Below are 27,287 nucleotides of genomic sequence, written 5' to 3' on the forward strand. Positions count from 1 at the left end.
AGGAACAAAAGAAACTGCCTTGTGCTGAGTCCATCTGCTTCAATATTGTCTACACTGACTGGCAGAAGTTCTTCAGGGTTTAAGGCAGGGGACATTCCTAGCCTTATCTGGCAATCCTGCGGATTGAACCTGGGACCTTCAGCATTCAAGGCAGACACTCAGCCCTTGAGCTATGCTCTCTCTCCCCACATTAACTGATCCTCCAAGACACCCTCAACTATTTTCTAGTGTTCCAAGTAAGTGAGAAGGGAATGAGATCCACTGTTGTAATATTTTGTGCCTTCTGCTGAGCTGGTGGCACTAGCTGACCTAATCCCAACCCAACCCTGCCACCTACTGTCCAGAAATGGTATCAACCATTCAAAGAGGCTTTTTTTTGCCACATAGTAGCTTTCGCAACATACATTTAAAGCAGATTTATACCGCTTTAGTTGTTGCGGCTTCCCCTGAGGAATCCTGGGAGATGTAGTTTGTTAAGAGTGCTGGGGATTGTGGGCCTTCGACTGCAGAAGAAAGAGGCAGGCAAGAAAGGCTTATTCCATGAATTCAACTTAGGAGCTAAGCCAATGGTTTGGTTCACACATTGTAGTAAGCCAAACTACGGCTTAGGTCACATCCCACACCATACATTTAAAGTGCATTTAAAGCACATCACGTCTCCCAAATACTCCTGAGAACTTACCCCTCACAGTGCTGCAGTTCCCAGTTCCTTAATAAACCACAGTTTACACAGTACATTTTTGCTAGGGCAAGTGTTGCACTGCATTCTTTTCTTGTGCAATGGTAAAACTCAGCCATCCACTACAGCAAAAGCCCCTTGCTCTAGTAGACAAGTGGACTCTGGATATGGCCCCTGGTTTGGACAGGTCAGGCTCAGATACAGTTCACGATAATTATACTGCTACTGGTGTGTGTAGGGGGGGGCGTGTATTGTTTTATTCTTAAATGTGATGGTTGTTTTTTAACCCAGGCATGTAAGCAGCCTAGAGATGGTTTGTGTTAGGCAACTAATAAATAATAGCAGTTAATAATGATGTATTAATTTTATTTGCTGTGTTTGAAAAAAAAATCCAGAACTAGAATATGTAATAGCCATTTTAGTTCTAAAAGGAACAGAAAAGACACCCCAGGGGGGAAGTGGCGAGGACATTTCTCTCGTGTTTAAGGTGTGGGAATGTTCAGGGATGCAGGAGAGGATATATTGTTTAATGATATCTTGCGTTAGCAAGTTCTATATCTTAGCAGAGTAACATTCCTCTTTAAATGCACAGCGGTTTGCTTATTGCAGGCTTGTCTGAGCCTCTCAGTATAAGATTCCTGGTAAGTTCCCTTCTTGTCCCTCTTAAAAAGAATAGACACGACAGTCTTATTAAAGTCAATATAAAAGTAGTTTACTCACAATCATTCAGTTCACAGTTGGATCCCTGAAGGCAGACTTAGGTTACAAAACTATATACACATGTGGAACTATCCCCTAAGGGAGTTAGTTCCTAAGTGACTGCGAAAAGGCAGTCACTTCTGCTAACACATGGAAAATCAATTGGAGAAGAGACAAAGGAAGGAGATGTGCTCCCTTGCCCAGGTTAAGCCTCACACAGACACACAGGCCTCTAGTCACATGCAGAAGATGCTCAGGAGGAAACAGGAAGTTAGACTCCTGGCTGGTACAAAGCATAGCATGTCCATTCTAGGAATGTTGTACTTGACTGCTCTGTTTTTCACATCCCACATAAGGCAGCTGCTTTGTGGTACTGCTTGGGGCAGGTAGTCACACAATGCCAAAACGTGGGGTTATGCAGCAGGGTCTAGCTGTGATTTCTGCATTGCAGGGGAGTTGGACTAAGTGATCTAGGTCCCTTCCAGCTCTAGAATTCTATGATTACAGTGGTACCTCAGGTTACATACGCTTCAGGTTACAGACTCCGCTAACCCAGAAATAATGCTTCAGGTTAAGAACTTTGCTTCAGGATGAGAACAGAAATTGTGCTCCGGTGGTGCAGTGGCAGCAGGAGGTCCCATTAGCTAAAGTGGTGCTTCAGGTTAAGAACAGTTTCAGGTTAAGAACGGACCTCTGGAACAAATTAAGTACTTAACCTGAGGTACCACTGTATATATTATGTGACTGCATCCCTGTTTAGTAGCCAAAGGGAAGTGCTGCCCACTAGCCCAGCATCTGGGGTGAGCAAGTGCATACGATGTTTTCCGCCCAACTAACGAAAGGATGGCATTTAAGCCAGGGAATGCGTAACTTGTGAAGGGAGAATGAAATGCATGTAGATTCGAGTGGAGGGGACGATGCTTTTTTTACATGCCTTACCATGCATGTGTGATCTCAGCTCTAACCGATGCCTTTTTTGCAGGGTGTTTTCTTCCTAAACGTGACCGCGTCGCGTTGCCCGAGGCAGGAGGCCGAGCCAGGCAAACTGCGGCAGCTCCAGCTGCTCTGCTCCAGCCCTCGAAAAGGAGAAGGGTCTGGACCTTGTACTGACGCGTCCGCATCCGCTCCTTTCCTCCAGGGACTTCCGCCAGGCCCACAACAAACGCTCGTCTGTGTCTCGTCCTATTGTTGTGTCCTGAAGGATGTGTTGTTGACGCTTGGATAGCGAGGGAGGAAGAGACGGAGGACAATGCTGGTGATATTTCTCTCCCCTCCACACCGCCACCCTCTTCTCGCGTCCTGTGGCAGTTTATTTTCCTTCCGTGTGACCTTCTCTGGAATCTCCCACCGCGGCGCGATGGCTTCGAACGCAACCTGCAAGCAGCTCCGGCAAAGACACACAACTTCCGCTCGTTCATGACAAGGCCGACTTCATGGCTGCATGAAAACCACCACCCTAGTGGTCGTCATCTGCATTTTGTGTGTGCGTGTGTGTATGCGTGTTCTGGGGTGGGTTTGGAGGGTCACGGTCAGTTGCTGTCGAGTTACGCAGCAGAGGAACGCAGAATCGCCGCTCTTGTCTGTTTGCCAAAATCTCTGCCTAGCATGATTTGCTTCAAGCAGTGGGTCACTCTCTCCCCTCCTGCCACTGCCCCTTTCATTCCTGCAATCTGGCAGGGGGGAAGAGGGAAAGTGTGGTGGGCAGCTCCTCCTGTGGCTTTGTTCTTCTGCAGCCTCTCAGTCCTTGCATTCAAGGTGGGACTGGCCTTCGTTGCACAGATAATGGTCGCACCTTCGTACGGCATACCTGCGCAGTCTCTTAACGTGATGCACTGCCCCGGCCTCCCTGCTCCCTTCCCTGCACCTTCTGCAACGTGTTTGAGCACTGATCCAATGGCCGCAAAGTCAGCAACACAGCTGGATATGGCAAGCTGGGTGAGCTGTAACCAATAGACTGCCAGGAAGCAACTGTGGGTCATCAGGCATTGTGGCTAAAACACTGCTAAGGGTATGAATACACTATTAGGAATCCAAGAGGGTTTCCCTTGTTAAATTCATGCGATGTGCTTTTTCCTTTACTCCTCAGACAGAGAGAGAGAGAAAGAAAAAGAATGAGGATGGTACCAATGGATCACTTCTGTAGAACCATAGAACTGAGATGGGGAATCTGTGGTCCTCCAGGTGTTGATGGGCTATGACTCCCATCATCTTCTGCTGATTTCCCATTCAGGCTGGGGCTGACAGCAGTCAGGATGGGGGAGAAATATGATCCCGTTCACATCCAATGCTGAGCTTACCTAATTCACACTTTGCCAAATAGTATGCAGACTGAAACATCAGTCGTTCTTCGAAATGTGCACTTCTCCCAATTTTCAAATGCCGTTCTCCAGCTAAGTAACGTGGACGCATACACTGGAGTAAAGTGTGCATATAAACGCGTATATTAGCAAAAGTAACATACACAAAATGCATTGCATTAGGGGGAATTACTTTGCTTTAAAAAAGTGTATGTTGGGAGAAAATGCAGACTTGTTAGGAAAAATTCGCATTAAAATTCTGGTGAATTTTCACAAGAACAAAATCACGAGCTGAGATGGTAACGTGGGGATCTAATTTAAGATTGAAAAACATGAGAAACGGAGAAAAACAAAAAATGACATATTCGCCCAACATCATGTCCAAGACCATGAGTAGGGAAACTAAGGCCGGGGGGGCCGGATCCGGCCCAATCACCTTCTAAATACGGCCTGTGGAATCAGCATGTTTTTACTTGAGTAGAATGTGTCCTTTTATTTAAAATGCACCTCTGGGTTATTTGTGGGGCATAAGAATTCATTCATTTTTTTCTTCAAAATATAGTCCAGCCCCCCACAAGGTCTGAGGGACAGTGGACCGGCCCCCTGCTGAAAAAGTGTGCTGCCCCCTGCCCAAGACCATCTGGTGGGCCACAGGTTGCCCATCTTTACAACAGACCAAAGCCAAAGAGGACACAGGAAGGAACAGGCAGGCTATATTCATGAACTCTTTCTGATGGCTTCCAGAGTTCTCCAGTTACAGAATATGATTGACTATTCTGATAGATCACTGCTTTTCTAGTCTCAGAATAAACCCAGGGCATCCCCTTCCTCCCTAAGGAGATAGATGGATCTCCCAGCAGTAAAAAGCTGAATTACTTCCAGTAGGAAACAGCTGGATCCTAAACTGTTGCCTTCTCATTGAAGGGTTTTGCTGTCAGTGCCAAAAACTCTGTGCTTTCTCACTTGGTGTTTCCTTTTGCTTTGTGTAAAAAGGACAACATGGGGAGCTGCCAAGGCAGGGGCCTGGTGTCTGTCGCAAGCTCTCAGCATTTGTGAGATGCTAGAAGCTGCCTTATTCTGATTCGGAGCAATGGTCCATCTAGCTCAGTATGGTCTACACTGGCCGGCAGATGCTCTCCAGAGTTTCAAGCAGGGTTTCCTGCTAGCCCTCCCTGGAGAGGCCTTTGGGGGATTAAACCTTGGAGCTCTGCTACTGAGCTACAGCCCTTCCCCAAAGGTCGGCTGTGAATTCCTTTTGCCCACCTTAAGACTCCTTGAAGCTTACAGACATTTGACTATGAGCTTGGCAGAGCAAGACAGCAGTTTCCTTGGAGGCCCAAGCATGTGCTTTTTGCATGGGACAATTGCTCTCGTTGGTAACAACATCTGAGCCATGACAAAACCCTGGTTGGGTTTAGGTCCCCTGGTTTGATTCACGCTACCGTCTTACGCACCAGAGATGTGGAGATATTTTCTAGTCCAAGGGCCGCATTCCTTGTTTGGCAACTTTCTGGGGGCCACATGGTGGGTGGAGCAGCATATGCAAATTTCCCCTTTGCGTAGTAAGCTACTTTCTGCTCATGCTCACACACCGTTCTGCGACCTCCGTGCGGAGAAACAAGAGGCAGCAACAGAGACTTCAAGGATGCATTCAAGGCAGGGGGAAAGACCCATGGAGTGAGGGGCAATTCCTGGGGAGAGTCTCAAAGGCCAGAGAGAGACTTGGAGGGCTGCGTGTGGACCCTAGGCCAGAGGTTCCCCACCCATGCTATGCACACCTGGAAGTAAGATGAACCATGGGAACTTCCTTCTGAGTAGACAAGGATTGCATTGATTTGTAAGTGTAGTGGCAAAACTGATACAACCAGGTGGCTGATATCCTTAGAACAGGGGTGGAAAACTGGGGGCCTTGCAGATGCCTCTGGACTCCAACTCCCATCAATCCCAGCTACCATGGCCAATGGTCAAGGATGGTGGGAGTTGTAGTCCAGGAACACCCAGAGGGATTGCAGGTACCACCACCCCTGCTTTATTCTAACTCAGCATGGCGAGAATCCCCCACATTCTTGCTCAGTCCAAAATCCTATGCATCCCCACAGACACAAAGTCTTGGTCATGCCATGCCTTCGCGATCAGATAACAAACACAGCCTCTTGCCTCGCAAAAGAATAGAACGGAACCACCACACTGTGATAGCGTCACATTGTTTTCCCACATCAGGTGACCCAGACACACACTCAACTGCTAAGAGGATCCCCACCCCACCCCACTTTTAAGATGGGTGAGTGCAACTGGAAGTCCGGAGCGCCAGCCAGCTTATTGTTTGTGAGTCAACATGCAAAGGCACGTGAACATTCGTTTTACTGTACCTTGTTTGTATCCCGTGTGGCTCGTCGGTCTCTCGAGAGGTTGAAAAAGCAACCTGCCAAAAGTGGGAGGAATTGTAACAGGCCAGATCATAAGGAGGGGCAGCAATAAGCCCACAAATAGCTCAGTTTGCTCAGCACCCATGCTCAGCAACATGCCATGGCAGGCGAAGCTCAAAGAGACGGCACCATCACCAGTCAAACACTAGAAGGCAATGCTAATTTGTGAAAGTTGAACCAGTTCCCCTGAAGAAGATAACTGAAACACATTGGAAACATTACCATTGAACCTCTTGGATTTTGTCTGCTCCATTCTGCTCCCCTCGGAAAAGGAAAACATAAAAGCAACCAACCACACTCTAGACCTTTTCAGTGAAAGCCCTCTTGCCTTGCTCTGCTGCTTGCTTGTAGAAAAGGAAGTGCAGTTTCATCTCACGGGAGAGGTTTTCCAGGCTCCTACTACACAAAAGGAGCGAGAGAACAGCCGTATTCAAGGGGGATGTTTGTTCTATGAGTTGATGCTTGTGTTTTGTCACGAGGTGCCATTCCTGAGCTGTGCGCAGCACGCTATGTCAACACCTAGTGGTAGAAATCAAGCATTACAATGCAATGGCAGCACATTTCATTTTTTTCAATCCACATGTTCCAGTGCAGAGGGGTTGCAGATTGAAACAGAAATGTTCCCGTGCAGAGATGGTGCAGACTGAAACAGAAATCTGTACCCTAACCCAGTATATTGATTGGGAAAACTCTCCTCTGCTCCCTCCCATTGGCTTCAGCAGGTTAACTTAGACCTACGTGTCCTCTGGATCAAGCAAGAACAAAAATGCAATTGACTGTGTAGGGCAATGATGTAATATGGGTGAGTACAATCCTGAATGTGTACAGGTCTCCCAAGCAGCTGTTAATGTGATCAGTTTCCTCTCCCTATTCTTCAGCTCAGCTCCCTTGTGTCACTGTGCCTTTTATTATTATTATTATTAATATTATTATTATCATTATTATCATCATCATCATCACTGCCATTAATAAACAACAGATGAACAAATTACAGTTGCATTCCTTGGTCTGGATGGGCAGCCTGGTTCATTTTAAACACCACACAAATGTATGATAATTTGGAGGGTGGGGGCGGGCAGGTAATATTTAATCATATCAGTGCTTTAAGCGGCCGGAAACATTTTACGTTCCTTTACCTCCGAGCTCTTGATGCTGCCAAGTCTCTGCCGTTTGTACAATATGCTCAGCACCTTTCTTCATGGACTGACTGCTGTTCTTGTTTGCGAGGTATCCACACTGTTCTAAAGCATGCACCTTCTTTCTGTATAGTTCGGATATTCTGGTTTTATGGAATTAAAAAGAAAAATACTTATGCCTGTTTGCATTGCAATCAATTAAAAAAAAAGAAGTGAATTGACTCCGTTGTCATCTTCTACTTTATCTTTTAGGGCCTGCCCAACCTGAGGATTATGGTTCATACTACAATCGGGCTAGGCATTCATTATTCCAGTCATTTATTAATTACTTATCCATTGCTTTAGGGGTTGAAGCCCACCTTACTTTCCACACAGTGCGTCTAGGCCCCCAGTGTGGAGTGACTCTGGAGCAACGCTATGTCAGGGGCTCAGAGGTATTGTGGCGCAATTAAAATGGCAGGTCCCAATGTTGGCACGTGCCAGCCAGACTTTGCTGCTCCTTCTAAGCCTGCAAGCTGTTCACTGTCCGCTAAGGCAGAGATGGGGAGCATCCCATCACCCTCCATCATGGGCATTCCTGGATGCAGCTGACAGGGTTGGAGGAAAACATGTTCCCCATGGCTGCTCTAAGGGAAATCCCATGGGAACTTCCAGTCTTCAGTGAAGGTAGGCATAGAGCTGGACAATGGAAAAGCTCAAATGAAAGCCAACTGCAGTATTCATTCATTCATTTATTCTGTGAACTGCCCTGGGATCTTATGATGAAGGGTGGGATATAAATATAAAAAAAAATTATAGACTGCTGTTTATTAAGAAAAAGCAATACAGTTTGCTACAGAAATACATAAAACCATGCAGTGAAAACCACATTTTAAAAGTTAAAAACAGACATCAGTTAACCATTGTATTCTTTATTGCCTGAATATAAGCCTGGCAGAATTGAAAAAGTTTTGAAAGTTGGCACGTTAGGCGCCTGCTGAATCTCTAGTGGCAAGGTGTTCCACAGGACTAGGCCCATGACACTAAAGACTTAAGTTTCTTTCTCTTGTCAAATGAGCCTCACCATCCCGGGGAATGACCAGTGACATGCCTGCAGATGATCTCAATGATCAAGCTGGGATACAAGGATGGAGGTGCGCTGAACCAACATTGTTGAGGGCTTAATAAATTAATAGAAGACCCCCACTTCTGCAGCAGCAACAGGGAGATATTGAGCTGCAGCCTACTTAAGCTTTCAAGGCTGACAAGATGCAGAGTGTGACAGGCAGGGTCTGTGAGGCTGGGGAGATGGAGTTACTGCAGGAGACTCACCCTCTGGTGGTAACAGGGCTGTGTCTTCCAGCCAGGTGGTCCCTGAATAAGATACTGATACCCCACCTCATACGAGACAACAGCTTCTCATCTGCATCAGTGTCCTTTGCCATGCGCTGCATGGTCTCCTATGGACCACAATGCCCAGCACACCAGACTCTCACGAGGCACCGCATTGTGCCAGACCTTAGCTGGGAGCCTGCAGCAGCATGGAGGAATGGTTCTGAGCTGCTGTTTCAAACCACATTCAGGCAAATTCAAGCTCTGCAATTAAGGGGTGTCTTGCACAACAAACCTGCTTCCTCCAACAGGACCAGACTTTTAGGAATAAGGGAGGTGAGGGGAGAGCATGGGCAACACTTGCTTGACGCGACATCATCTGACCTCCCCACCAACAAATAAGGATGGATGCTCAATTGACAGGTGGTCTGGAAGCACCCTTGGTTCAAATGATATCATGCACATGCTCTCTCTCACGCAAACATACATACAGAGGGCAAACACCAAGATAAGAGCAGTTAGGCCAACATTAAGACTAGATTGGCCCTTCCAATCCATAGATTTGCTTATTTCTTAAATATAAGGAACTGAGCTTTAATTCCCATGGGAAATCATGATTTCAAGAAGTATGCAGCAACCAGCACAAGCAGGTTGTGCACATCATACCCAGGATGGTAGGACAGTTCAGTTGGTAGTGATAAAAGATGCAGTCCGGCACACATTTACTGCATGTGTGATCAAGCAGAGTTACGTCTCAGCACAGCTCCTAGAAGCTTTTCATGATGGTTGAGCTTCACACAGAAGGCAATAAAACACTCATGGACACCATAAAGCTTCAGCCAAGTTCTCGTTTACTTGACAGGTCATAAAAACATAATTAGCAGCAATTATTTAAGCATTTACCGCAGCCGTGGTAAAGGCACACGTAAGTTCAAGCCTCTCTCTTTCTCTCTGTGAGTTGCAAGCAAGAGGAAAACAATAAAAGTCACCCTTGTTATCAGTGCTTCCTGTAGTAGGTTCTGTACATGTCCAGAGAACAGTTCCTACAATAAGTGTCTTTGCTGAGTCCTGGCAGTAATATAAAGGTGGGTGGGCCTGCAGCCAAACACATTAAAGTATAAGCATCCATAATTGAAACACATCATAAAACAATCCCACTAAATAAAGCAACACTGTGATTCAGACAAGAGACTCAGGACAAAGAGATCAAGGGAATTTCTTGGTAAACATAAATATTTGTGGGTTGGGGTGTCTTCAGTGTCACACAAATATATTTTCTTATTTGTTGGTGGACTAAGGGGTGCACCCCTGGAGTCCTTAACATGGGATCTGCATGGGTTTTTCCCCCAGGAGGGCTGGGTGGGTGTGGTAAAGTCAAACAATGAAAGTGGGTAAGACCTATTTCAGTCCTTAAGAGTCGTCAACAGGCTCATCTCAGCTATCTGCCAATCTCCCATTCCCACCACCCTTCTGAGTAATACCCCTCCCCACCTTCTCACTATATAGAAGGATCTGGCAACTTCTGTTTCAGTGTATCTGAAGAAGTGTGCATGCACACGAAAGCTCATACCAAGAACTAACTTAGTTGGTCTTTAAGGTGCTACTGGAAGGAATTTTTTTATTTTGACTATGGCAGACCAACACGGCTACCTATCTGTAAATGAAAGTGGGAAACAGGCTAATTTCTCCTCTCCCCCACCCCAAATAGGAGAAATGCTAGAAAATTACTCTTTTTAAAAAGAAAATAGCAGCGGCAATAATAATAATAGAAATCTGGGGGTTATGGTCCATAACCCAATTTTTGCCTCCCTTCTCAGGTTCTACAAATACAAGAAACCTACTCAAAGTAGGAAATCTGTTTGTTATAGTTCATGGAGTGGGGGGGGGACTATTCCCTTCCCTTCTCCCACTCCCCACCCCATGAACCATAACGACTCCAAATTCCTCCTCTTTCTGAAAGTTCTGCAAGTGCTCGAAGCTCACCCTTCCTTTAACAGGCAGACAGGTGGACAAAAATGCAAACTGGGAATTTAGGGTAGCGCTTGCTGGGGGAACTGGTATTCCCCCTAACCCCAACCTCCCGCTGTTCCCTGATTAGTTTCTTTTTCCTGCCCACTGGGAGAGAGGAATACTGTAACCAAAAGAAAAAGAAAAAAAAGAGCGAGCAGTGGCCGGTGCGCCTCTATGCGAGGAAAGCAATTCGCAGACACTCCCTGGGCGGCTCTCTCTCTCTCTCTCTCTCTCTCTCTCTCTCTCTCTCTCTCTCTCTCTCGCCCGCCTCATTCGTGGTTCCCCCCGCCCCCTTTCTCAACGCTGGCGTCATTCTCTTCCTGCCGCGCCCGCCCGCCTCTTTTTCGGACCACCCTTTTCTGCGCCGCCGGCGTGTGTCTCTTTGGAGACGCCCCCTTGGAGGGCCGCTCAGGTAAACAGGCAAGATGGCGGCGCCGGAGAGGGCAAGCGAGGCGGAGACGGGCCCCGCGGAGGCGGACGGGCCGGAGGGGTTGGCTCTGCCGCCGCCGCCTCCTCCTCCTCCAGGGCCCGGGCCGGCCCCTCCGAGCCTGGCGGAGCTGCCGGGGGAGCTTCTGGAGCTAATCGCGTGCTGCGGCCCGCTGAACGCCTCCGACGTGGCCCGCCTGGCCTGCACCTGCCGCCGCCTCAGGGAGGCCTGCCAGCCCCGAGGGAAGGTCTGGAGGGAGCAGCTCCGGCTCAGGTGAGCCCCAGGGACGGGTGGGGGTGTGTGTGGAAAGAGTGGAGGAATGGGGGGGGCTCGGAAAGGTGGCAGGAGCAGCGACGTCCCTAGGTCGTGGTGCCTCTGAGCATGGGCAGAGTGCAGGGAAGAAGGAAGGCCTGGCGTTGTTCTAAGCGCAAAGTTGTGCGTGTTTCAGGCCGCGTAACGGTGACGTCGAGAAGGTGGTGCCTCTGGGCATGGGCAGAGTGCAGCAGGAGGAAGGCCTGGCGAGGGAGCTCCCTGGAGCATACACAGCAGCAGTAGTTGCACTGGGTAGGTGGTGCTTCTGAGCATGGGCCGAGTGCAGCAGCAAGAAGGCCTGGCGTTCTAAGTGCAGAGATGTGCATGTTTTAGGTTATGGAGCAGTGACGTCGAGAAGGTGGTGCCTCTGGGCATGGGCAGAATGCAGAGGGGAGGAAGGCTTGGTGAGGGAGTTTTCAGTTCCCTGGAGTAAACACAGTAGCAATAGTTGCATTGGGTAGGTGGTGTTCCTGAACATGGGCAGAGTGCAGCAGGAGGAAGGCCTGGTGGCATCGTCCTAAGCTCACTGGGAGTTTTCAGGCTGATGAAGCTCACACAGCGTTGTCAGTGGGAAGGTGGTGCCTCTGAGCATGCGTAGGGTGTGTGCATGTGATGTTGACCTAAGCACAGTGTAAGGGCAAGAGAGTTTTCTGTTGCCTGGAGCACACACAGCAGCAGTGGTTGCATTGGGAAGGTGGTGCCTCTGAACATGGGCAGAGTGCTGCAGGAGGAAAGAGGAGGAAGGCCTGGTGTTGTTCTAAGTGCAACACAGTGACTTTGAGAAGATGGTGCCTTCCTGGCATGGGCAGAGTGCAGCAGGAGAAGCCTCTGAGCATGGTTAGAGCACAGAAAAAGGAGAGTTTGGAGCCTTTGCATCTACAGCAGAAACAGAGACAATCAAGAAAATGGTGTCCCTGAGCATGGGCAAAGTGCAAATGAGGAAGGACTGGAGGTGGCATCCTATGCACAGAGGCTTCACTCCTTACACGTAGCCATAGCAGTGATAGTGGGATGATGATGATGCCACTGAGCATGGAGAGAGTACAGAGGCAGGGAAAAGTGGAAGGTCTAATTTCCCAGGTGCAGGGAGAATTTTCTGGCCCTGGACATTGGTATGATAATTCCTGAGCATAGGTGGAGTGCAGGGGGAGGAAAAGGAGAAAGGGCTGGTATCCCTGGCCCAAGGGAAGTTTCCACTGCCAAGGTTTCTAGACACAACAGCAATAACAGGGATACTGGGAAGATAATGCCCCTGAACTGTGTGTGTAAGGCAGCTGATGGGAGTTGTAGTTCAAAAGATCTGGAAGTCACATGTGGAGTAGGCCTGGGCGATGTATCGATACAAGATTGGTATGGGGGCAGAGTGGGATGGCAGCTTCACTCAGAGGAATATTGCAGGTGAAACCGCCACCGCTCCTGAGCCGAGGGAGAAACAAGCTGCAGCTGGGCATGGTGGCAGTGTCACCTGCAATATACTGCTGAATGAAGCCCACTGTCCTACTCTGCCCCTTGTACTGGCAAAGAGAGAGAAACAAGCTGTATCACCGAGGAGCCAATACAGCTTATTCCTCCCTTTGCTTCTTTAACGTGTTTGGCTGAGGAGCTGCATACCTCAGCCTAGCAGTTGGGGCTGTTCAGCTGGGATGTGTGAAGCCCCCCACTCCCCAGCTGCGGGAGCCCCAATCCTTCCGCTGCTTGCATGCGAGCAGGAGAAGGATCAGGGATGCTCAGCTGGGGGGTGCGAAATCCAACATCTGCCATCCAGAGCCAGCAGTAAAATAGTGGCTTTGAGAACTGAAAGAAGAAAAATCACTTTATCCAGGCACAGTCCATATATATATATATATATATATATATATATATATATATATATATGCTTTCGTAGATTTTCACGGGTACAGGAATGCAGGTTTTGGTGTCTTCGGGTGTCTTCCCGTGTAAGAGTCGGGGTGTCTGTGCGACGTTTCGACGAGGTCTCACTCGTCATCTTCAGGCTGGTGCTTTCGGCTTCTTGTTACTGGAACAGAGCAGAGTCTGGTGTTTGAGTTCCTATAAATACTGTTGAGGGGTGTGGTGTATAGCCTCCAACGTTCTGGGCAAAGAGGAAGTTCCTAGATTAGTGTGCCTTTTCTTCTTTTGTTCCTTAATTACTTGAGGGATATCTTGGGTGATTTCATGAGTGGTATTCAGAATATCCCTGGGTGGGTCATTAAGTGTAGATTAGTTGCTAAAGCTTTCGTGTCTTGACCTCTTGAGCTTGTGAAGAGTTTTTCTGAGAAGATGGCTGTGCTGCATTTAGTTGTGCTCTGGCTTGGCTTCGTGTATAGGGGCGAGCTATGGTTTTGTGCCTTGTGCCAGCCAGATCTGTGTAGGGATTGCAGGGGGGTGCAGCATCCGGAGGTGCCACTATAGTTTGGCTACTGGATGGAGTCTGTAATATGTCTGTGGAGAGGGTCTGGGTTTGGGTCTGGTGTGGTTGATTGGTGACGGCGTTCTGTGTGCCTCTGGTTCTGGTGTCGGTTTTTGTGGGGAGGGCTAATTTCCAGATGTCTGGCAGGCGGGACGTGTCGTCACGCTTGTTCATGTTGTGAGGGTGTTTCTCTATCTCGATGGCTTCCATGATTATTCTCTTGTGGTGATGTTCCATGTTAAAGAGCAATTTGGAATCTGCAAAATTAATTTCATGTCCTGTTTCTTTCATGTGTTGGAAAAGAGAGGAAGTTTTTTCTTCTTTTTTGACGGCATTCTTGTGTTCTGCGATACGTGCATTTATTCGTCTGTTTGTTTGTCCAATGTACGTGGCTGGGCAGACTTTGCAGGGTATTTCATAGACATTTCATATATATATCAAATGTCTTCTTGGACCTGGGTTGTTGGCGCCAAAACAGAATGTCTAGTCGCCTGGGGTGTGAGGGTCGGCAACATTTTTTATTTATTATTTTAATAAGCATGAATTAATACGCAATTCACATAAGTGACACATTGTTAATATCACATTTTTAGCAGAAATTGCTAATATATGTTTGATTTGGTGTTGACAGTAAAAATATTGGTACCATACTTGAGTTTTCAAAACATTCTACTCTTTATTGTTAAACTCCTTAACATATTGCCTATCCTTAACATATACTTGGAGGCTTCAAAGCACTACATTTCAGTAATTTTTGAGTGTCAGCCAGGCACAAAAAAATGGCACCCAGACTTTTTGAGGTGCTCACAAATGGAGAATCTTTAGGTGCAAAATGCGCCTTGCGCCCTGCTAATTTCGAACCCTGCACCTATTCCGACCTCTCTTAATGGTGATACGGACCATTCATAACTTAAGAATGTTCTTCACAACTGTGAGCAGGGTAGTGGGGTGGGGTAAATGAAATGGTTCCTGAAATTCATTCTGATTGTGCAGATAAAATGTACATAATTGATAGAATTCTACAGGATGTGGTATTAGTATGTGAAAACAGTCAAGTTCCAGTGATCCCCAGACATGCAACTCCAGATGGTGAAGATGTCAGGCGCCATCCTGGTGCCCAGGCATCTTCACTTGGTTGTAATAGTCAGGTGCAAAATGTGCTAAGGCAGGTGCTTGACTAATTTTGAACACTGGGTGGGGTTGAATCATATGCAGACAAATTCAGGCAGTGCAATTGATTAGTAGGTCTTGTGTAACAAACCTATTTCCTCAAAGAGCAGAATTTTTGCAAAAAAAAGAAAAGTGATGGGGGAGTGCTCCAGAAAGTGTGGGATAATGCTTGTTTCAATACGGTCGCATCTAACCTGCCCACAAACGCATCAGAATGAATGCTCAATAAAAAGCCAGTGTTGTCTAATATCCCTGCAAACAAATCAGGGAGATGAATGCTTAATAAGCTGATCGTCTGGTTTGACATTGTCATTGTGCCAACCACCATAACCCCAAGATCTCTTCTTTGGTTAGTCACAGTTCAAACACTGTTGGCACATATTAAAGTTAGGGTTTTTTTTTTTTTTATTTAGCGAAATATGCTTGCCCCTTGATTGTAGTAATACCTGCAAGCTGCTTACAAGGAATATTAAAATGATCAATGAAAAATTGTTGCATTACGCATCAATTTGCTCTGACCTTGAACTTCATTTGCCATTTTCCTGCATGTTCACCCTGTTTGGAAATTATCATAATGGCAAACAGATTTTTGTTTGTTTTTAAAAGCTCATAGTAGTGTTCTCTGTCATTACTAAAATAAGCGATATTCTGTATCTGTATACTTTCATCACTGCTTCATGCTGTTCCCTTATTGTAGTTCTCGATTTTAGCATCCGAAGTGCTGTCAGGGGCCCAGTGAACCTTCCATGAGGAATATGGCCACACTGCGTTACATTATTTCAGCAACTGTTTATTTTAGGGCAATGAGTAAAGAATAACTCCTCCAACTGAAATTGCAGTGGGGGTTTCAAGCCACTCAGATGTAATTACTCAAGATGGAGCCTGGCCCAGAGTAACAGGGTCAATATCTCAACTTTTGCCAGGAGTCCAGCGATCAGAGAAACAGCCGCTTTTGGAATACAGACTCGCGATGGCTCACGTGGCTGGCTCTGAATCTTTCAAAGGTCCAACTTGGCGGCTGAGATGATAAAGCCGAACTCTGAATCGCAGACAGAGAGCCTGGAAAGCGACCCAGGAAAATCGCTTGCTGAACTGGGGAGCTGTCCGTTGTTCAGCAGCCTCTTTCACAGGTGGGGAGAGAATATTCTCTTCCTTTTAATTGTTCAGCCTGAGTTTTGCAAGCCAACTGGCAGTTAGAAAAAGCAATAAAACCATGTCTTCTTCTGCCAAGACATGGTCAGAGCCAAGCTGCATATGAACTTCTCCTGTTCTCAAAAATGGGCCAAGATAAGAAATTTACATATATTGGTCCAGTTCTATTGTCACTGACTGTGTGAGAGAGCTTGCCTGCAAGTTATGATTTAGTCTCCTACAGTGATGTATTCTGCCACACCATCGCCTTAAAAGTTAACAGATTGACATCCTGATTTAAAAAGTTGAAGCCATTGTTGTGTGTTTGTTCACAATACTACTGTGCAGCAACATTGCCATATATTGTGAAGGTGTTTGCAAAGTGCTGTTCCTCATCTGGAGCAAACGAGACATAAAATTAGCCCTCTTTCTAGCCAAACTTTTGCAAACCTGTTGACCAGCTGTTTTGGACTACAACTTCCATCAGCCTCAGCAAGGGCTCCATATTGGAGAAGGCTGCTTTGGTCATGTATGTCTCCTGATGCTGATTATTGTTTAAATAATAATTAGCCAGCAAATAGTCAGCTTGGGACTGGCTGTGGCAGGAGCAGTCAACCCTTTGCCCCAATCATGGTCCAGATCAGCTATTTATTAAACAAATTCAGGAATTGTTGTTATTATTTTATCCCAGTTTGGTTGAAATTAATGAGCCTGAGGTCCATTCATTCTGAGGGGTTTACTCTTAAGCAGGACTGAGGCCACATTCACACCATACATTTAAAGTGCTATGATAAACATAGTTGTGGCTACACCCCACCCCAAGAGTTCTGGGAGCTGTAGTTTGTTAAGGGTGCTCAGAGTTTTTATGGAGAACTCAAGTTCCCATAGTTCCCTGTGAAGAGGGCTTGATTGTTTAGCCACTTTGGGAATTGTAGCTTTGGAAGGGGAATAGGAATCTCCTAACAGCTTAGCACGAAGGACAAAGGGCCGTTGCTCAGTGGCAGAGCACACAGTTCGGTTGCGAACTTTTTCAGGATCAATCTGTAGCACCTTCAAGTAGGGCAAGAGGTGGGGAACCTACCTGAAACTTCTGCTCAGGGTAGAGTAGAGCAGGTATCTTCAACCTTTGCAGCCCCAGGATTCACTTTTAACCCAAACATGCATTTTGGGACCTGTTTCTTAATCCACATATTTCCATGGTGGGAACACTCTTCCATGGTAAGAGTGTGACCCATCTTAGATCAGACAGCAGTCCACTGGTGGTCCTGACGCACCAGTTGAAGACCAGTGGAATAGACTATACAGTGGTAGCTTGGTTTAATAACAGTCCTGTTTACGAACGATTCGGTTTACGAACTCCACAAAACGGGAAGTAGTATCCCAGTTTGCGAACTTTACCTCGGTCTAAGAACTGAAACCGAACGGTGGAAGGGCACCGGCGGTGGAACGCCTCATTAGGGAAAGTGCGCCTTGGTTTAAGAACGGTTTCAGTTTAAGAACGGACTTCCAGAACGGATTAAGTTCATAAACCAAGGTACCATTGTATGAACTAGATGGAACAATATGAATCTATGTAGAACAGCTTCATTGTGTAATGTGTGTGTATCGGGATATTGGTTAATGTACGAACTAGATAACTCAACCACAACTCTTTGTTTTCGCGAATAGTCTATGGTCCTGTCCAAACTCCCACCTGGATTTTGCATCCTTCAGATCTCTGTTGACTGGCAGTTTCTACTGTGACTCCTGCTTTCCTTTTGTGTTCTGAAAAAAATATGTTAACTTGGGAATTGTTCAAAAGCTGATAGATAAGGTCTATATCCACATCTTTTGGTTAATCCTAGTGTTGACATTTTGTGAGGAGGAAGCACATAGCTTGACTGGGCAGCCTCTGATAGGCTTTATCTCACAGCCATGTTATGCCAAGATTTCTCTTCCAGAAAACCTTCATGGTGTTGAATAGATAGGCAGGTGCATCATTAATCCTCAATGTCACAGGAGCTTCCAGGGCACCAGGGTTTGCAGCAGGTAGCCCAGAATTACAGCTCATGTTTGAGCTTTATTTTTCCCCCTGTCCTGGATATCAAAGAGAGCTCTGGGTTCCATGCCACCCAAAGCGGCTGTCGGCACAGCTCTCCTGTGCCCGATACACTTGGGAAATAGGGAGCAAGCGACTTCCTCCTACATTTCCTGGCAAGAAGCAAATGCTGGACACTTGGCTGAGCTGCTCAGAAACACGGCTGCAAGTCACAGGGCCTGTGTCCTCTGAGGCTAATCCCCTCCACCCTCCCTTTGGCCTCTCCAGCTCCCAATGCCGGCCAGCTGAGGATGTGCTCTGGCAGTGTACACACACTGCCGTCGACCTTCTCCTGGTTCAAGGGGGATAGGCAGATTCAAGAAGTTATAATCCTTTTTTGAACACAATGAATCCTCAGAGCAGCATTCGCTGTGATAGTTTGCTGGAAGAAGTGTTGCAGGGTGCGGTAGGGAGTTCTGCCACCTGCTATTTAGCTGTCAGGAAACGGGAGCTCATGTGTTGCAAGCAGAAGGGCCTTCCTTTAATCCCCGGCATCTCTAGGTAGCAGTGTTAGAAACTGAGATGCGAAAGCTAGGAGCTAAATGGCACCTTAAACCTCGGTTTTGGGCGCGGCAACAGAATGTCTAGGCATACTTTTTAAATAACAAAAATACAAAGCTGAATATGAATGAACTTCAGCTAAAATATTATCTTCATTTTTCACATGGTCTAGTCCTAGACCTGGCCACCCCCCTAATATTCTTAAGAGGGTCTCCTCTCCAGTTTTCAGAGAGTAGCTGGAAGTGGGGAGGCAGAAAAAAGTCCTCCTTTCCTTCCACTCTGCAGTTTTAATCTGAAATTGTAGGCACAGTACTGTGCCCAGAGCTCAGAAACTGCATGTGCTGATGAAATTCCCTGTCGCAATATGCGCCTAGAACAATGGGAGTTTCAAACACTGCTAGGTAGCATTGGGAAAGACTCCTGCCTGGAGGGCTGGAGGGTTTCTGCCGGTCTGTGTCAGTGATACTGAGCTAGATGACAAATGTTCTGACTTGGTATATGGCAGCTTCCTTATATTTGGAGGTTAGAGACAAGCCCAGTGGGCACGTCCCTTGCATTTATTCTGGATGCATAGCATGTGGTTTGCATGCAGGAGGTCCCAGGTTGATCTCCGGGTAGTGCTGGGAAAGACTCCAGTCTGAAATCCTGGAGAGCTCCTGCCAGTCAATGTAGATGGTTCTGAGCTAGGTGAAGTGATGGTCTGACTTGATATAAGGTGTTTTCCTTTGTGGCTAGGGGATGTCTACAGTCAGATACTCTACTTTGAAAATATAGATAACAAGCTGGGGAGCTCTGATGAGTCCTCAGTAGCATCCTCAGTAGATGGATTGAGGTTGAATCTTGAAAAGACAGAAGGGGGACATGGGGCGGGCAGGTAGGTGTGGAGGACTCCCTGGTCCTGAGCAGGGTACCTGCCATTAAAGGACCAGGTGCACAGTCTTGGAGTCATTTTGGACTCACAGCTGTCCATGGAAGCGCAGGTTAATTCTGTGTCGAAGGCAGCTGCCTATCAGCTCCATCTGGTACGCTGGCTGAGACCCTACCTGCCTGCACACTGATATAAGGCATCTTCCTGTGTGGCTATGGGATGCCTGCAGGAAGATACCGTACTTTGAAAATATAAGTAACAAGCTGGGGGGTTCTGAAGAGTCTTTACTAGCTTCCTCTCCAGCTAGGCCTGAACTAGCAGTATAGCAGTCTAGTGATATAGTACATTTTCCTTACAGTTCTAACCGCTGGGGCTCAGGAACAAATGAGCACCAAGCCTTGGGCTATTTAGAATAATTTGTGTGACTGGGAGAGCTTAGGGATGCACCTGTCTCCTTCACTCCAGGCGCAGCTTAGCGCTCTTGGTGTTGTTTGACTCCCAACTCCTCATCAGCCCCAACTAGCACGGTCAGCGATTATGGGATTTGTAGTCCAATGACGGTTATACCTCTCTTCAGTAAGGGGCTTGAGCAGTTCAGTTCCCCACCCCCCAGCTGATGCCCATCATTTTTGGACCATGGCAAAAAGCATGCTCAGGCCTTGTTGGAGTGGGGCGCAGGGTGAGAGGGGGAGGATCTCTTTTTTAAAAATAAAAAAGCAAGAATATTTATCCACTTACCTTCAGAAAGTCCTCCAAATATTCAGAATTATATAATTTATATAGGGCCACATTTCACAGCTGGGCATGAGATCTTCAGCCCATACGGAGGAGTGCCTGGAACAAAAGGACTCATCAGGGTAAGCCAGCTGGGGAAGGAGACCCTTCTTGTGGGTTTTTCCCCATTCCTGCCCTCCTGAAATCTTTCCCCACTGTGACATGAATGTTTCATCAACCTTAGTGTTAAGCAGGGTGTCAGTCCTCTGAAACCTCTCACTGTAACAGATGAAATGGGGTGTGTGCATGTGTATTACACTTGTGGTGTACCTCCTTCGACCTCATTCCTTCTCCAGGATACCTCATTCCAAGGGGGGGAAACCCATGGCCCTCCAGCAGCTCCTGGACTCTAGCTCCCATCATCCCTAGCCAGCATAGCCCAATGGTCAGAGATCATGGGAAGTGCAGTCCAACCATGGCTAGAGGGCCACATGCTTCCCATCCCTGTTAGTGGTTCAAGGAGACCACTTCTCCTTACTCCATTTTCCTGTTCTCTTCCCCCTGCCTCTTGGCATCCTGAACAACTCCGTGAAGATGTGAAATGTTGACCACTGTGTTTTGATTTGTCTGTTTCTTCCACAGGTGGCCATCGCTTATGAAATATTATAACCAGGTGGACAGCGTGAATTGGCTGGAGGAATACAAACAACGGCATAAAGCTGGCTTGGAAGCTCGGAGAATCGTAGCATCATTTTCCAAAAGGTTCTTTTCGGATCATGTAAGATTTCTTGTTTATTTGAGAAACACTCGTCCTGTGCACCCCATGATCCTTTTGTGACCCAGGATACAAAAGCGTGCTTGATAGTTTCCTAGTGGGTTATAGGAAAAGTCCTAAGAACTGAGGAAGCTACTTTGTACCGGTCCATTTACTCAATATTGTCTACTGGCAGCAATTCTCCAAGGTTTCAGACAGAGATCAATTCCAACCCTACCTGGAGATGGAGATGCTCTGTCACTGAGCTATGACCCTCCCCACAAAATAAGCTGCCTCAGACTGAGTCAGACCATTGGTCCATTTAGCTCAACATTGTCTACACTGACTGGCAGCAGCTCTCCAGACTTTCAGACGGGAGTCAGTTTCCCTGCCCTGGGGATTGAACATGGTACCTTCAGCGTGCAAGACTAATGCTCTACCACTGAGCTATGGCCCTTCATTTAAGGCATAGAAGCCTTAAGATAGACCATTGGTCTATCTAGCTCAATATTGTGTACACACTGACTGGCAGCAACTCTCCAGGGTTTCAGACTCCTACATGGAGATGCTGGGGGTTGAACCTGGGACCTTTTGCATGTAGAGCATGTGCCCTTTCAGATGAGCCATGGCCCTTCCCTAAAGTCCTTAGTGATGGGATAACATTATGTTCTTTTGCTAGGTGCCCTGTGACGGCTTCACTGATATTGAAACCCTCGAGTGCCCAAGCCACTTCTTTGAGGATGAGCTGATGTCCATCCTTAATATGGAAGGAAGGTGAGCCTGAATTTTAAAAGAGCTAGGAGGGGCTTCAAAAACAAAATTGCATTTCCATAGGGATGCAAAGTTTAGATTAATTGATTGGCCAGTTAAAACATTTTTGACTGACTGAAGCAGTGCGCCTGATTTACCCAGCCAGCAGATTTTAAATATTTTTTACAGAAACTTAACAGACATTGCAAACTCATGTTGCAATTCAATTCTTAAACGGTGCATTCATAATCCCTCTTCTTTGAAGAAGTTACAAGAGAGCAGACATGATTTCCTCTCCGGGGGTGTTTTTATCTTCACAACATTACTTCAAGGTTGGTGAGGCTTACAGAGAGTGACTTGTCCAAGGCATACCAACAAGCTCCATAGCCGAGCAGAGATTGGAACCTGGTCTTATACCATTCCAGCTATTAATAAGTGCTGGTTTTGACCTATAAGGCCTTAAGCAGCTCAGTACCGCAATACCTCAAGGACTGCCTCTCCCCAGATACACCGACCCAGACTCTGTGATCATCCTCTGAGGCCCTTCTTTGTGTGACTAGTCCACAAGAGGTCCAGAAGGTGGAAACATGAGAACTGGCCTTTTCTGCAGTGGCTTCCCATTTGCGGAATGCTCTTCCCAGGAAGGCTCATCTAGCCCCTTCATTATACATCTTTAGGCACCAGGTGAAAACATTCCTCTTCAACCAGGCCTTTGGCTGATAAATATTCTACGGCCTTTTAAATGTGCTTGTGGGATGTGGGGTTTATTGTCTGGTTTTGTTTTAACTGTTTATTTTGTGCTTTTATTCTGCATTTTTATCTTGCGAACCACCCCGAGATCTTCAGATGAAGGGCGGTATATACCTTTGATAAAAATAAATAAAATAAGTGCCAGTCTTATGAGAAATGTTGCATTCTCTGTGCAAGAGACAATCGGAAATGCCTCTCCTGAGATGTTACAGTGCATAATCTTAAAAAAAAAAGTCTGCTTACCCCCTCTCTTGTATGCAAATTATGCAGATCTAATTGATTAAAACTGCAAGGACTGTGTAGGAAGTCTTAAAATCAGAGGCAGACAACCTGTGGACCTCCAAATATTGCCGGACTTCAGCTCTCATCATCCCTGGCCATTAGTCATGCTGACTGGAGCTGACGGATATGTTCCAACAATATATCCGAAAGGCCACAGGTTCCCTATCCCTGTTTTAAAGACTACAATGAAGTTTTATAGTTGCTTGTGTGCTCAGCTTTGTTTCACCTTCTAACAAGGCTGCAGCTTAATATTTTGCATTGGTGAGGTTTCTGCTTAACATCATTTGAGCTGCTGCGTTGGCCGCACACATTCTTATTAAGAGCAAATTTATGCTAACGATGCTGCAGTCTTTGCCACTTGCTATCATTAAGCTAAATTGTTTCCCTGGAAGCCGTCCTGACAGTGTGTCTGTTCCTACTGAGCGCCCTGATTGACTAGAGGATAATGCGTTGTGAGGTTTGATCTGTTTGCTGGAGTGGACGGATCTGAATTGGGAGAAACAGGAGCATCACCTGTGCATGCATTCAGAGCCCAGGAGGGTATAGAGCAGGTGTGGGGAACGTAGTCCATCTGTTGCTGAACTGCAACTCCCGTAATCCCTGGCTATTGCCTGTGTTTGCTGGGGCTGATGGGAGTTGTAGTTTAGCAACATCTGGAGGGACAAAGTTGTCCACACATCTGGTATAGTGAAACAATAGGATGTGAGTAAGAAGCATTCTGTAGAATTGGGTTCTTGGAACACAAAGAACACAAACAGTAGTTAAAATTAAGCACTTTTGGAAACAGGAGTGAATGTTTCTGCACCCCTTCTCGTGGCTACAGGAACCAAGCCCAGGCTAATTCCCATCATGATAAATAATAATATAATAATAATATTTATTATTTATACCCCACCCATTTGGCTGGGTTTCCCCAGCCACTCTGGGCAGCTCCCAACATATAATAATAATAATAATAATAATAATAATAATAATAATAATAATAATAATACCATCAGACATTTAAAACGTCCCTGAACAGGCTGCCTTCAGGTGTCTTCTAAAAGTCAGATAGTTGTTTATTTCCTTGACACCTGATGGGAGGGCTTTCCACAGGGAGGGTGCCAGTACCAAGAAGGCCCTCTGCCTGGTTCCCTGTAATCTCGCAGTGAGGGAACCGCCAGAAGGCCCTCAGAGCTGGACCTTAGTGTCTGGGCTGAACGATGGGGTGGAAAACTCCTTCAGGTATACTGAGCCGAAGGCCTTGGTCTGAATGTAGCCATTCAGATCTTGGGTCTTCCCAGTCTTAGTTGGTCTTTCTTGACTACTACATTGCACTGTTTCTCAAGAAACATCTTAAATATCTTTGCACACGACATTTTCTTACTACAGAATAATTATTAAATTGGTCTTCTGTCCAAGGCACTGACACAAATGTAACAGCATCAAGTCTTCCTCGACTGTTCTCTTAAGTAAGTGGCATGTGACGTTTTGAGTCTGGAAGGATCAATACCCACCATATTTACACAGTGGTCTGAGGACCTTGCATCCCTCCAAGTCATAAGGTGGACTTGGAGGAATAGTTTTCCATTCTTAACCCCACAAAGAGTCCTGGGACCTGTGGTTTGTTACGGGTGCTGTTAGGAGACCCCGCCCCCTGCTGATATTCCCCTCACAGAGCTACCATTTCCAGAGTTTCCTGGGGAAAAGGATAGACTGTTAAGCCACTCTGAGAACTGCAACTTTAAAGCCTTTCTTTATGGCCAGGCTCCCCGGTGGAATTTTTCTGCATTGTATGCTGATCCGTATCTCTTTCATCTTTCTACCCCTCTCTTGTTTGTTGCTGAAGTTTAATAAAACTATTGATGTTGGAAAAAATCCCAGCTGGCGTGAGAGTATTTGAGCAGCATTGTAGTTCTCTGCCTGTTTTTGCATTCCACAGATAAGATTGTGCTATAGGGGTCAGAAGTTGTCTTTTAAAGTCACGGGAGATACCTGAGCCGTATTAATAAGATCCTGCTTTCAGGGCTTGGTAGTTGTTTCCATGCTCTGCTTGGCTAGCCCCTTATAATCGCGCCATTCAAGCGTTTCTCTTTGTGCGCCTGGCTTTCCTCTTCCCATTCTTCCGACTCAAGCGGTTGCTCGCCACAATGGTTCTCCTTCACTGTGCAGGAAAGGCCTGACGTGGAAGTACTATGCAAAGAAAATCCTTTACTTCATGCGGCAGCAAAACATATTGAAGAAACTGAAGGTGTATCTTCAGCGCCCAGCAGATGAGCAGTCCTTTTTGGAAGGTGAGTGGAGGCCTCAACGTGATAGCAAGCATCTGTCCTGCCAGCCGAATCTTTATTGTTTAGCCAAAGGCTCTGCGTCACACAAAAGAATCCAAATGGAGCATCACTCAAAATGTAGTTAAAGTAAAATAGTGTGATCTACTGGCACATCCAATATTTTCCAATGCAGTTACCAAAAAAAAAAAAAAAAAACCTCATTGTACTCATTACAAAACAGGCAGAATCTTAACCATTTTGTAATTTAATTCAGTGGTTTGTCCCGAAATCAGCAGTCCAATCTTTTTCTGTTCCTCGTCTGTTCTCAAATATTATTTCTGAAATGCACACGCTCCATCTTTATCTGGATTTGAAGAGCTTTATCCCAACACCCCCATTTGCTTTTCCTTGCTTAGCTTTTAATTTCCTCTTAATGCAATACAGACTGGCCAGTTTAATTCTTCACTTACCTTACTAAAATGAGAATTTCCTTCTCCTTCACTTGCCAATTCTCTCTCTCTCTCTCTCTCTCTCTCTCTCTCTCTTTCTGTGTGTGTGTGTGTGTGTGTGTAAGGTTAAAAATGTTTTTATAATTTCATGAGGAGGGGCTCTTTGGGGGGAAAAATCTATTCCAAAGGTGGGGAACCCCAGTCCTGGGAAACAGATGCAGCCCTCCATCCCTATTTGGCCCTTGGGGCTCTCCTAGACCACGCCCCCTCACAGAGGCCACGCCCTCTGTGTTTGCTTAGATGTTATGTGCTCATGAACCATGATAATGCCTTTTATTTAACTTGCAGGAGAGAGGAGAGGTGGGTGGGTAGGTCCCATCTGTTACTCCACTCACCACTGTTACATGGCCCTTGGAAGGCTGCTAACAAGCGAATGTGGCCCTCGGGCTTTAAATGGTTCCCCGCCCCAATCTAATCAACTCACCACTCAATTCAGGGACCCAGCCGCTACAGCGTCCCATGGCAGGTGTCTGTCCAGCCGCTACTTCCCATTACCCGGCAGCTCTTACCATTCGAAATTAAATCTGCTCACAACCCTTGAGTAATTTTAATGGAATATATTTCTGCCCTGTCTCTCTTCCGGGTTTTTCCAGGGGCTGTATTGATTGACCAGTATTGCAACCCACTGTCAGACATTTGCCTAGAAAGTGTCCAAGCCCAGGTTGACGATATTGTGGCCAAAGTTCGGAAATTCCTGAAATCGAAAAACTCTAGGCACCCAAGTGTGACCCAAAAAGCAGGTATTGTACAAAGCTACTTGAGTTAGTTTTTTGTTTGTGTGTTGTTTTTTTGGACAGCCTTTTCTATGGCAATGCAGCTACTCTGCGCTAGGGTGACTTGTAGTGTTGGAAGGAACCACAAGGGTCATGTAGTTCAACCCCTTTGCAGTGGAAGACTTTTTCGCCCAACGTGGGGCTCAAACCCACAACCCTGAGATTAAGAGTCTCATGCTGACTGATACTGACTGAGCTGTCACACCTGGGCGAGAGGTGAGGAGAACATTTTCCTGACAAGGGCCACATTTCCTCTGGAGAAATCTGTCAGGGGCCACATGCTGGCAGTGAACAGGGCCAAAGCCACCAGTGGACAGAGATGCCCCCCCCCCTTCTCTCACTCTTCTCACCCAGCAGAGGCAAATGACATTACGATGGGAGTGGCCGCAGAGACCATATAACACCAGACCTGAAACACCTACATTGGCTCCCAGTACATTTCCAATTCAAAGTGTTCCAATTCAAAATGACCTCGGCCTAGTATAGCTGAAGGAGCGTCTCCACCCCCACCATTCAGCCCGGACACTGAGGTCCAGCTCCGACGGCCTTCTGGCGGTTCCCTTACTGCAAATTTACAGGGAACCAAGCAAAAGAGGGCCTTCCCTGTGGAACGCCCTCCCATCAGATGTCAAGGAAATAAACAACTACAGTGGTGCCCCGCAAGACGAAAAACTCGCTAGATGAAAGGGTTTTGCGATTTTTGAGCTGCTTCGCAAGACGAATTTCCCTATGGGCTTGCTTCGCAAGACGAAAACGTCTTGCGTTTTTTGCAAGTTTGTTTCCTTTTTCTTAACACCGTTAATACAGTTGCGACTTGACTTCGAGGAGCAACTCATAGAACGTGGTGTGGTAGCCTTTTTTGAGGTTTTTGGTTATTTTTGAAGCTTTTCCAAAACTTTTCTGACACCGTGCTTCGCAAGATGAAAAATTCGCCAGACGAAAAAACTCGCGGAACGAATTAATTTCTTCTTGCGAGGCACCACTGTATCTTGACTTTTGAAGACATCTGAAGGCAGCCCTGTTTAGCGAAGTTTTTAATGTTTGAAGTTTTA

The 27,287-nt window shown here is 46.5% G+C and overlaps 2 protein-coding genes across 6 annotated transcripts in view; both read left to right on the top strand.

Annotated features, from left to right (window-relative positions):
* Window positions 1-7,426, top strand: part of NOS1 (nitric oxide synthase 1) — a gene marked incomplete at its 3' end in the record, with an annotated part of 180,453 nt that extends 173,027 nt beyond the window's left edge. For 4 of the 5 annotated variants that reach the window (XM_082202877.1, XM_082202876.1, XM_082202881.1 and 1 more), the window contains one exon: window positions 2,517-7,426. In XM_082202877.1, coding sequence (XP_082059003.1) covers window positions 2,517-2,577 — 61 coding nt within the window. Of the gene's footprint in view, window positions 1-2,360 lie in introns of all 5 variants that reach the window. The other variant, XM_082202878.1, reaches the window with a different exon arrangement.
* A 3,542-nt stretch (window positions 7,427-10,968) lies between these two features.
* FBXO21 (F-box protein 21) overlaps window positions 10,969-27,287 on the top strand; it is a 29,556-nt gene continuing 13,237 nt past the window's right edge. The window contains exons 1-5 of the mRNA XM_082202895.1: window positions 10,969-11,258; window positions 20,811-20,946; window positions 21,602-21,696; window positions 24,856-24,977; window positions 26,056-26,202. Of these exons, the coding sequence (XP_082059021.1) occupies window positions 10,984-11,258; window positions 20,811-20,946; window positions 21,602-21,696; window positions 24,856-24,977; window positions 26,056-26,202 (775 nt within the window). The 5' untranslated portion in view covers window positions 10,969-10,983. The remainder of the gene's footprint in view (window positions 11,259-20,810; window positions 20,947-21,601; window positions 21,697-24,855; window positions 24,978-26,055; window positions 26,203-27,287) is intronic.

This window comes from Podarcis vaucheri (assembly GCF_965113315.1).
Source record: "Podarcis vaucheri genome assembly, chromosome: 16".
NCBI lineage: Eukaryota > Metazoa > Chordata > Lepidosauria > Squamata > Lacertidae > Podarcis > Podarcis vaucheri.